The 11,383-nt window shown below is 34.9% G+C and overlaps 1 protein-coding gene across 3 annotated transcripts in view; it reads right to left on the reverse strand.

The window, feature by feature from the left end:
- Positions 1–129: 129 nt before the first annotated feature.
- Positions 130–11,383, reverse strand: part of LOC106104775 — a 23,484-nt gene continuing 12,230 nt past the window's right edge. For 2 of the 3 annotated variants that reach the window (XM_013284906.1, XM_013284907.1), the window contains exons 2-11: positions 10,266–10,365; positions 8,626–8,742; positions 7,325–7,408; positions 5,254–5,383; positions 3,881–3,971; positions 1,950–2,096; positions 1,390–1,480; positions 1,198–1,317; positions 582–714; positions 130–305 (exon numbers count right to left, since the gene is read on the reverse strand). In XM_013284906.1, the coding sequence (XP_013140360.1) occupies positions 136–305; positions 582–714; positions 1,198–1,317; positions 1,390–1,480; positions 1,950–2,096; positions 3,881–3,971; positions 5,254–5,383; positions 7,325–7,408; positions 8,626–8,742; positions 10,266–10,316 (1,134 nt within the window). In that variant the 5' untranslated portion in view covers positions 10,317–10,365 and the 3' untranslated portion in view covers positions 130–135. The remainder of the gene's footprint in view (positions 306–581; positions 715–1,197; positions 1,318–1,389; positions 1,481–1,949; positions 2,097–3,880; positions 3,972–5,253; positions 5,384–7,324; positions 7,409–8,625; positions 8,743–10,265; positions 10,366–11,383) is intronic. The other variant, XM_013284908.1, reaches the window with a different exon arrangement.

Consider the following 11,383-nt stretch of genomic DNA (forward strand, 5'->3'; position numbering starts at 1 on the left):
AACTTAGGCTAGTCGGCAAAAAATCTAGCTAAATATCTATATATGAATGAATGATTACAGTACTTTATTCCAGTCCAGAATAATATAAAATGGGCATTACTTTTCATTTAAATAAATTGAATTATGTAGGTATACTCACGACATCACACTGGCCTCAGCTCGGAACTTGCTCGCCGCTTCTCTGTCTTTCAGTATCTTGACGGCCACCTTCTGGTTGCCGTTGAGGATGCCCAGCATCACGTCGCCGAACTCGCCTTTGCCGATGTTTTCCCTTATCTCCAAATCTCGTTCAGCTATTATCCAACCTAGAAAATAAAAATGAAGTAAATATACAATATTTTTTTTGGAATGCTAAGATACATATTTAATTGATTTTGTAAATGCCACCATTTATGCGCAAGTTATCAAAATAAACCTAATCTAAGATTATAAAAAGAAAATATTTGTATTTTTGTATGTAACGAAATAACTCAAACTACTGGGCCGATTAAAAAAATCTTTTACCATTTAAAAGCTACGTTATCACTGACTAACATAGGCTATATATATTTGAAATCCACGCGATAACAAGAGATACTTACGTGCATCAACAAATCTCTGATGCAGCGCGCCGTCGGGCTGGTCCGCGGCGGGCTGCGCCGCGTACGTGTGCTGGAAGTGGCCCGAGCTCAGCGCGCTCGACACGCTCGGCGTCGGCGGGTACGGGGGAGGTTGCTGCAAACAATATGCACCTTATTCGCATACACTTTAGATACATTTTACAATAACAGATCTATAAATAACACTGTTAAATGTAGAATTGATTATGGCCTAGTCACCCCTTATTTACGGTAGGCTTTGAACCTTTCGGTGGCGACGTATAGTGAGCTGGTGATGAAAGAAAAAATGAAAAAAAAATGAATATTTTGAACGCTACCTTGCTAAATTAGCTAACCCCAAAAAATAATTAGACACTATAGTTAAATACATGTTGCACTTTAAATATGTATGACCACAGAACTTTTGGGATAAGTATTTTGTTCTTTATTGGTTCGCATCGATAATCGCATATCGCAAGCCTAAGCATAATAATATTTCAAAAGCCGTGAAGCCGTTTTCACGCCTGGTGCGTGGTATAAAGGGTGGACGCATTTTTCACAAGCTAAAATGTATTTAAACACTATATTTTTTTAATAACAAATAATTGAATGTACTAACAGGTGGGTGCGGTGGATACGGCGGCTGCAGCACACCGTTGTTGTTGGCGCCGTTGATCGCCGACTTCGGCAAACATCGGACCAGCTTCGTGCAAAGACCGTCCGCGTCTTGAACATAATGCTGTCAATAAAAGAATAATTGTTATTAAACATGTTACAATAAATAACTATTAAATATTTGAAATCAACGTACATCTATTAAATTCGTCATCGTGTCAAAGAACTCCTCATCGTCAATCGTTAGACGTTGCGTTTGACTGTCGGGTGCAGTTGCCCATTTTACCCTGAAAAGTAAAAAAAAAAAAAATTCCTATCGCACTATATGTAAATTACTTCAATGAGAGAATTTTGAAAATGAGATGATGTAAGTGATTCAATCTGGTTAGTACTTTCATGGAAATCTGCGGTGTTCTACTTTATGAAAAAAGTCCTCGTACATTGCAACGAGTCATACTATGCATCTTCGTACAAATAACCAATTAGATAGCACTGGTGCAAAAGACGGCATAATATCCGACCTTTTTTTCTTACAAATACTTTTATAATCTGCATTTTAAAAAGGTTCAAACGATTGTAGCTTTTACGGTAGAACACCGACAGTTTCCCCGACTGTACATAGCGCATTTTGGTACCCTTTAAGACTATACGAAACAGAACAATGATGAAGTTTCATTATATGTATTCGTTGTCTCACCACATAACTACGACTGTAGCAGTTTCCCTACTAACATGAGGTTTACAAGTGGTTAGTACCGGTAATGTTCAACACGTCCCCTGAAACGCACGCAGAGCGTGTGGTCTCCGGGGAAGTTGGTGCTCTCTCGCACGAGGAACACGCCGTCCGGGGAGCCCGACAGCAGCGCCTCCGCGCGCTCGCGGGATATCGCACCGTGGTGCCATCTGAGGGACAAAACAATTTATTACATTACTAACTAAATCAAATGAAGCATTTTTTTATGAATGTATGATATACTACCAAAATTATAATTTGAAATAAAATCAAGTTTTAATTTATTGCATTTTTCTTACAATTTAGGCAAATTCATCGACTTCAAAAGGTTTTAAGTGGTATTTTGTATTTGTGACATATGAAACTATTATATCATAATAAATAACAGTAAATTGTAGTCACTGTTGTAAGAACGTATGAAATAATGTGCACATTAACAATAAAACTAAATGATTACAACAGTTTATTTTAGAAGTAGGTCATGAGAACGTCTGGCTGATATATGCGGGCCAGGTGTTTCCCTAACTCACAATTTGTTAGAAACGTGGAAATATTTAGGTAATAAAATAAAGGTTGGGTAATTGATACTACGTGAATAGCAAAAGATGCTTTTTAAAAACAAAAGCACATTATTTTTAACAGTTAACATATTTATGAATGACCGATGAAACGTTTTGCTTGTGTAGTAAAATATAAAAAGATAACAATCATTCTGAACTTTAGTACTGTTTGAGCACAATTGGTGTAATATTATAAAACATACAAGGTCGTTTCGACCCTTCATTCCGAGATTAAAAGACGATTTTTTATTATCAAAAGAATATTCTAGTAAACTACATTTTAATAACTACAATAGTCAATTTAAAGGAACATTAGGAAACAATGAACTTTCAAGAACTAAACCGATTTAAAAACTGTTTCACTTTTATATTATTCACAACTATAAACTTAAATTCACTTCGATTGTAGATACGTGTGTATGTTTTTATAACTTAGGCGAAGTATTTTATTGGCACAACACAATATAATAAGCAGGCAACACAAAAAAATGAATAATTACTCCCAATTATCAGTATCGTTTAAACTTTTCGTTTGTTCAGTGTCACGTCCTGCACTGTCCATAGCTCGCTGTCACTGTTACAATGTTTGCTTTACGATATGCAAGCGATAACGCAAATCTAAGATAAGACCATACTCTTGATATATTAATAAAGCGAAAACGATTTAATTGTTTGAATGTTTTGATATCACTCGAAAACTACTGACTGGTTTATTTAGGGATGCAACGGAAACAACGTTTGTGTGAGTGTTTCTTTATGGACCCCTATCGTAAACATAATATATTGTCATCCCTTTTATTTTAATTGAAAAGAAAACTACAAAATGTTTTCTGTTCAGTTTTTCGGCAGTGGAAACCTTCACGTGTAACAAGATAGTCGTTGGTGTACCGTAAATACAATGCGATTAACTGTTTTGTAAATCGTGAAGTTAAATTAGTTTTATTGTTAACCTCGAACAATTTTCTACGTGCCTTATTGAATTTTTCGATAAGATAATGTATGTCCAACAAGAGACATGAACTGTCAAACATATCTGAAACGTTAATTGTTTCGCAACCGTTGGTATCTACAGTACTAAAACTTATTTCCTCTTATTCTATTTAAAAAATATAAAACACTTTTCGGTACACGGTAAAGCAAATATTAGTTAAATAGCTGATGCTGGCGACTTCGTATCCGTAACATTAAAAAAACATTATTTTTTTATATTCGCCCAGTAGTTTTTGAGTTACAGCAACACATACACATAGATATATATAGATTTCTTACAGATTAAAACCTAAGAAGCCTCAAACTCTACATACGCATTCGTTTATGATTATCGATTTTGAGTCTTTTTCGGTCTTTTTCAGTTTGTTTTCGGAAGTAATTGTCAATGTGTGGTTGTTACTCACGGCCACTGGGACATGTTGACAAGCCGCGTGACAGCGGGCGGGTTCTGCGCCGACGAGTTCACCAACACGTCGCTTGCGCCCTTCGATACAGCTACACATACAAACAATACATTAAATTAAAATACTAGCTATCGCCCGCGACTCTGTCTGTGCCGAATTACAAAAAAAACAACCTAATTAGTGGCTTATGTTTTGTTAAGATACCAACTCTAACAAATATGCATCCAAGATAAAGATCAATTTGTGTAAATTAAAATTACTAATTAGTAACAAAACTAACATTACTACGCGAAAGTTTAGATGGATTGATGAATGGATGGATGTTTGTTACAGTTTGTAACCTAATCGGCTGAACAGATTTCGATGAAATCTGGTATAGACGTAGAGGTTATTTTTGATTCATTTTTTTAAAATCCACGCGGACGGAGTCGCGGTCGGAAGGCAGTTTAACATAAATATAAGAGATCTTTCAGAGTTCAAATATAAATGAAACAAGTACTTTCAGCCACTGAAGTCATTCATCATAATATGTCAACAGTAGTTTAGATTTTAATTAAAGACTACCCTATAGAGATGCATTAATATCAGTTGCTCAGTGCACAGCGACTTGTCTTCTAGATAACCCGGTCACTCGGACAGGTTTTGACCCTAATTGCATATTGTGTGTCCATTTTATCGCTTTATTACGAACGCATACAAACGGCGCGATTATTTTCAGACAAATTGAAACTATGGTGTCTACAAATTGCAGTTTCTACACGGAATGCTACCGTAACGATATAGAAAACCGTTTATTCCTCTTGCATCTGAACAAAAAACAAGGGCAAACAGTAGCTGCAACTTGCAACTGTAAGCGAATAGGTCACTGGGTTAGACCTCATTTGTGCGATGAATGGAAAATTATTTTTTTAGTATTTCATTTTCACTTTTCATTTTGATGACACTGGCGAAAAACTAGATTTAGGTCTCTAGCACCTCATTCGTCAGAATAACGAGGGAAACATCAAAATTTCAATACACCGCCTACGTTGTATAATTCACCGCGGGTGCCTGTTTATTCGAAAACAAGTTGGTCCCGGCTTTATCGGTATGATATAAGTAGTTTAGGGTCCCTTTCCCAGGTATTTTTCCAATTTATTTACCCCTAAGTTTAATAGTGTGAAAATATATTTCCTAAAGCGTGTCGTAAGTGTAGGGCTTTGCATTAAATAATAAATTATTCAAAATTACACATTCTACGCTACAAAGTAGTGCGTGTTTACGCTTTATTATATTAGTGTAGATAGATGTTGTTGTTACGAAGTCTTCCACTGTAACAATGATCATCACTAAGGGTTTGTTTAAGTAACAATAACGATTGAAGTAGTACATACCGGGAGCTGTCTGCGAGGTGTGCATGGCGGCGGGCGCGGGCGCGGGGCCGGCGGGCGCGACCGCGCGCACCGACGACGACATCACGTTCTGCTGGCCGAGCGACACGTCACACTTCGCGCTGTACGACAGCTGGAATCATACAGATTATACAATACTTCGTATTGTGATCGTGAACTTCATACATGAGAACTATCAAATGTTACACATACCATAAGATGCAAACTATCAGAACGCATGTGCCTAACTCACGCACGCAAACATGGAAATAAAAAAGCCGAAATAAGTAGCCCATGTATTCTTCCGGACTATCATCTACATCTATGCCAAATTTCATTGAAATCCATTTAGCCGTTTCGGCTACAAACTCTAAAAAAAAATATTAGCAAGAAGTAAGATTCGTACTTTTACATGATACAATATTGAACTGTATCTTAATTGTTTTAATTTATTTCCCCTTAAAGCATTTGGAATATAACAAAAAGGTAAACATATTGAGTTTTCTTAGTATGTTTCCAATACATCTTTTACAAAAATCGTGAGACTAACATCTGTAATTAGAACAATGATCAAGCTTTTTTACTACAAATACTTATTTTTCTTATCAATGCCTAACAAATTTGACATTGCGTTACCACAAGATATGTTTGGAAATTATCTTAATCCTTAAAACGTTACTAAATGTAATATCATAATTTGTATGTGCTATCAATACGCAAGGCCAATCACCAAGTGACGTAAATTTTTATTCTTATACCGGGCGCACACCTTTGATCAAACTATCGCACAACTGTTGTACTATTGTCTATTGTTTCGCAGCCAATTCAACTATTTAGTAGTACAACTAAAAATCGAGTAGTGTGCGCAACTCCATATAAGGGGATAGCACACCTTACGATGTCTAAACGGTATTGCCAGCTATAAAGAAATTAACAATCAAGAATTTAGCCATCACCTATCTATGTTGACCCACCTTAATTGTCAATGTAAGTCATTTAATCGTTTATTATGATAAGAATGAAATGGTATTTAAAGTGCAAATAGGACGGTGTTTTTTGCTTGTTTATTTCTATTAGCAGATTAACAGATATATTAAAATCAATTTGTGTAAGTTGGAAATTGAGATACTACATTGTAATAATTTTACGGTTTTTGTAAGATTTCCAAAAGTTTGAGAGACAGTTGCATTTCGTAAGATTTTATATCGGAACAAACGGAGCACGTCACGTTCGCTATTAAGTTATTACAAATTGTTTTCAACACATAATTGCAAACCTCACACAATGTTGCACAACATTTTTATATCTTACACACATTCTTGAAATTTAAAAACCGTGCATGTACTCTGTTAGCAAGAAAAGTTTTAAAGAACCTTGTAAATTGCTTGAAAATAACTATGTAACAATATTATTACTTTGTAGCGGATTGTAATTTTTTAAGAAATCAACGCTGCACCCATTGTAACTTTTATGTTCTTTGAGTTACACCCGAATTATGTTTGTTTTTTTCAAAGAAGAGATGACTGTTTTTGTACATGTTTCAGTAGTGGAAACTTACAATGAAATTGATCTTATTGGAAAACTTTCCATCGCAACTCCTTGTGCGTCAATTTCTGCTAAATAATTCATTTTGACCCCCTGTTATTGCAGCGCAGTATAAATCCATCACAATCCAGCAGTATGCATTATGAATCAGTCCCTCGCATGTAAGGCATATTCATTACGAATAATAATGAGCATCTCAAGTCAACATCTGCGTTTGTTACACATTCGAACAACATCGAATATATTCAGTTCAATTTATGGGTTACTTTACAATTGAAGAAATATTCTTTGCTTCTCAACAGTTTTGTATGTGATTCCCAAAATAGTATTCCAATTGGCATAACAAAAATTGTCAAAATCTGGACCGTAATAAGGACAGTTTTCGTTAAAGGCTGTTAACACGACCGATCCAATTATTGTAACTGAACTACTGGTGTAAAGGAATATAAATTTATTTTACCTCATTGCAAAAGACAAAGCGTATTGTTAGTGAACGTAATAAAACAAGAAGCGTAAAATGATAGCTTACATTATGTTGTATAGAATTCTGCAGAGCGGTGGGCGAGAGGGGCACGTGTGGACCATTACTGATCACTACACCGCCTCCTCCAATCTGCGAACAAAATATACACTTAACAACAACTTACAACAACAACAACAAATTACGACACCGTTCCTCATAATGAAACATTTAACAATGAATTACATATTATTTTCCACTTTAAAGTAATTAATAAATATGATTTAACGTTACCGCAACAATGCGACGTTAAAACAAGAATCTATGATGTCTTTGTGATAAACAGATGCAGGAAAATCTCGCTGAATCACACGAGTCACATGAAGGACTTGCGAGCGCAGTGGACACGTGGCACAGATTAATAAAATAGATTTTCTTCTATTTATTCGCACACTGAAGGCAGTAATAACTTTGAATCGCACACGAACCAGAATATATTACACGAGTGATAGAAACAATACGGATTTAATCGTTTTCTATATCGATACTTAATATTATAAAGAGGAATGATTTGTATTTTTGTATATATTGAAATAACTCAAAAACTACTGAGCCGATTTTAGATCTTGCACTAGTAAGAAGCTATATTATCAGCGGGTAACATAGATTTTACTATTTTTTTTAATTACTCATGGCCTAAGTCGCGAGCAACGAAATAAAAACTCGAAATAACTACTCGAATATAAAATAGTCTTGAATTTAAAATGTGGATACTATATAATAGATATCTTTTTATACTCGATCAGTTACAGTCAATAAATACAAACGAATAAACAGAAAGAACAAATTACAGAGTGAGCAGATTCCTCAAGCTGCAGATATTTTTCAATTTCGTATACTAGTGGCCACTTTAATTCGCCGCGGTCATAACGTTCTCATTTGGTTCCGGGTCACTGGTTATCTCGGACACCACTTCTTAACATGCTTGGAAAATCATTTTGGAATATGAAAATTAATTTAGATTATACACTACATACAGAAGATAAGGGAATATTAAATTAACGATTTTTTTTGACGTGTATTCAAGCCTATCTGCGCCCTGTATAATTCTATTTTTGGAATTTTGTAATATTTATTCAAACCAAGCAACCTTACGTCATAAGACCCTAATCACAAATCAAATAATATTAAATTGAAAAATATTACTATTATTAATTCTTTTTCTGAAAAAGTCTTTCGTACCTTTCTTCCCATCGCGGCGAAGAAAACTGAAGTTAGATTTGAGACGTGGGCGCTCTTAAGCACGTATAAACGACCTCTCTATAAAAATCATTTATCTGTTATTGTAGAAAAAATCAATAGATACTGACTGGTAATTGTGGTGGTGGATGCGCCCTCTTGACGCGCGCGGGCGCTGTGGGAGCCGGCGCGGTCGACGCTGAGTACCAGCCGCAGCCCACGCTCTGCGCCCCCGTGTGTACGCCGTGCTGGTAAACAAAAAAAATTACACATTGTAGACTAAACATTAGTAAAGTCTAAAGAGAAGAACCTTCTATAAATATGCAACAATACAATTTATAAGTTGAAATAAAGACTTTTAACATTCTATACGATTTGTGACGAATTTAAATTGTTATCTTTAGTAACCGATTCACGCAAACCACGGAACAATTTTCCCTTAACAGTTTAGTACCTACTTGAACTATTATTGTCGTTGGCTTTAAATAAACAATACAGAAAGCAAATTGTTTTCACAGCAGCGAAGCGGTTTTAGTCCGTTTCATAAAGATAAGTTCCCATACAAAAAGACAACGCTAACGATCTACTAAGCGGCGGGCGTTGGCTGAGCGCCAAGGCAATGCAGAAACCACTTACAATATATCGTCGTGAATTTGTTCACACGGATTCTCTTATTCACGCGATTCCTTTGTTATAATGCAATTTATGAAAGATTCCGCTTTCTGCAAGCCAAGGAAAAACTACACTTTGAATATTCATTGCACATTTAGCATTGCATTGAGAGTTTTCAATGATGGTTCAATTGTTTGCTAACCAATCAATATCTGCTACTTCGCAATTTCTCTATAGCAGTGGCTCACAAATAAGCCGCATATAGGAATTCTCATTAACAATAATATGAGGTATTGTAAATAGAAATAAGAACGTTTTAGGAAGAATTTTAAACATTGAAGGTCGTTTCTAACGATCGAGTTTATCAAGGAACTTGATAAATACAAATATCTACTATTATGGTGGCCTACTACTAGATCCGGTCATCTTACAAGTTGATTTGTAATGCTAAATTTACGGTTGATAAAACAAAACGTACATGTAAAGTCACACAGCGGTCATCAAGAGAAAAATAAAGACAACCGTACTGTACAACTGTTAAGCGTACTATAATGGAACATAAACTGCAAAACAAGCATTAAACAATATGACCATTTGTATGCAAAATATAATACTAAGTACAGGCACATTTACGCTGCAATTGCTAATAACGCCTCCGATTTATTAAATGCAACGGAATATTTTGCTGCTCTTTTCTATCCTGCTGCGTCATTCGCAGTCTATTTATGTTAATTACTATTGTGTTTATACGTAAAACTATTTACGTTGTGTACGAAAGGCCTAATGTGATATTGTCTACAGAATTTTATTATTCTAATTCCGTTTCCATAAATACGACTTATCGTTTTATTATGTCGCTTTTAATAATAGTTTCACATTAAGCACAACATACAGAATAATATGTACAATGAAATACAAAACTAAGTAGAATCGATAGAAATATTAACTATGTCATATGTCTCGTTAGGAGAATAAATCCTAAGAGCGAACGCACACCTTTGACTAGACTATCGCACAACTATTGTTGCGATTGTCGATTAGTTCGCATCCCATTCGACAGTTTAGTTGCACAATTAAAAATCGAGTAGTGCGCGCGTCTCCATATAAGCTCATAGGAATCAAAGCTAGACTGTGTATTACAAAATGTAACTATTACTACTACCTGGGCAAGCGGTGGATGGGCCTGGTGTCGGTGCACGTCCGAGTTCATAGCGGCCCGTCTGCTAACCACACCACCTTTAACTGCACCTCATTATCATCTGTTGACGAAAAATATAACAATTATTAATCAAACAAAACTTTGTTTCAATTATCAAAGATTTTCAAATTAAACTATATCAACATATTGTTTTAAAGGTAATTTAGTACTTCTTTATATGATTTTTCATGTAAGAAAACATTTTACTTATTTAAAAACTACTCAGCTCAAGTAGAAACCTAATACAGATAGATGACCATACTCATGTAACAATATACGGAAAGTTATGTTTTATACACAACGGACAATATAAAAAAAATATGCTATCTATTGATAACTATTTTCCGTTAAAATGGAAAGGAAATTGTGCCATTACAGCGGGAGCGATAAAATGTCGCTTCGCTGGAGCGTGTAAGATTCCGTGAAACGCTGTTACGCTTATATAATACTTGCATAACACGTGGTTATAGTAAAATCATTACAAAGAATTACAAGTAACATATCAGTAACACGTAACTAATAAACTGATCAATAGAACTTCGATTCGATGATTATAAATAACAAGGTTACAATATAAATGACTAGCGATTGCCTATGACAGCTCGCGCGGAATTAAAAAGAAAACACTTCTGGAATAAATAGCCTGTTAGCTAGAGATAATATAGCTTACTGAAGGTAAATGTATTTATAAAGTCGCTCTAGTAGATTTTTAGTTTAATAACTACATACACACATAAACATCTTTTCTCTTTATAATATTGTAGAAAATATTTTAGTATTTATTAAAGTATTTCGGCAATAAAACTCTACCAAAACTCAGTAATTATTATTCTACTATTCGAAGTATGCAGAAAACGCTACATTTTGTTATAATAATATGAAAGTTTATTTCCCTATTGTATTTAATGTGGTTAATTAAAGTGGAAACCACATTTAACGGTTTTATTTAATTAAAGCGAGAGTCTTCATTTAAAGAATGGCGGAGCTAACTGGGTTACCTATTTGCTATGTTAATAGTGGGCATGGATTTTAAAATAGAAAATCATTTTTCATATAATAAAAAAACCAAAACTCATCTA

The sequence above is a fragment of the Papilio polytes genome, unplaced genomic scaffold (assembly GCF_000836215.1).
Source record: "Papilio polytes unplaced genomic scaffold, Ppol_1.0 DF823399.1, whole genome shotgun sequence".
Taxonomy (NCBI): domain Eukaryota; kingdom Metazoa; phylum Arthropoda; class Insecta; order Lepidoptera; family Papilionidae; genus Papilio; species Papilio polytes.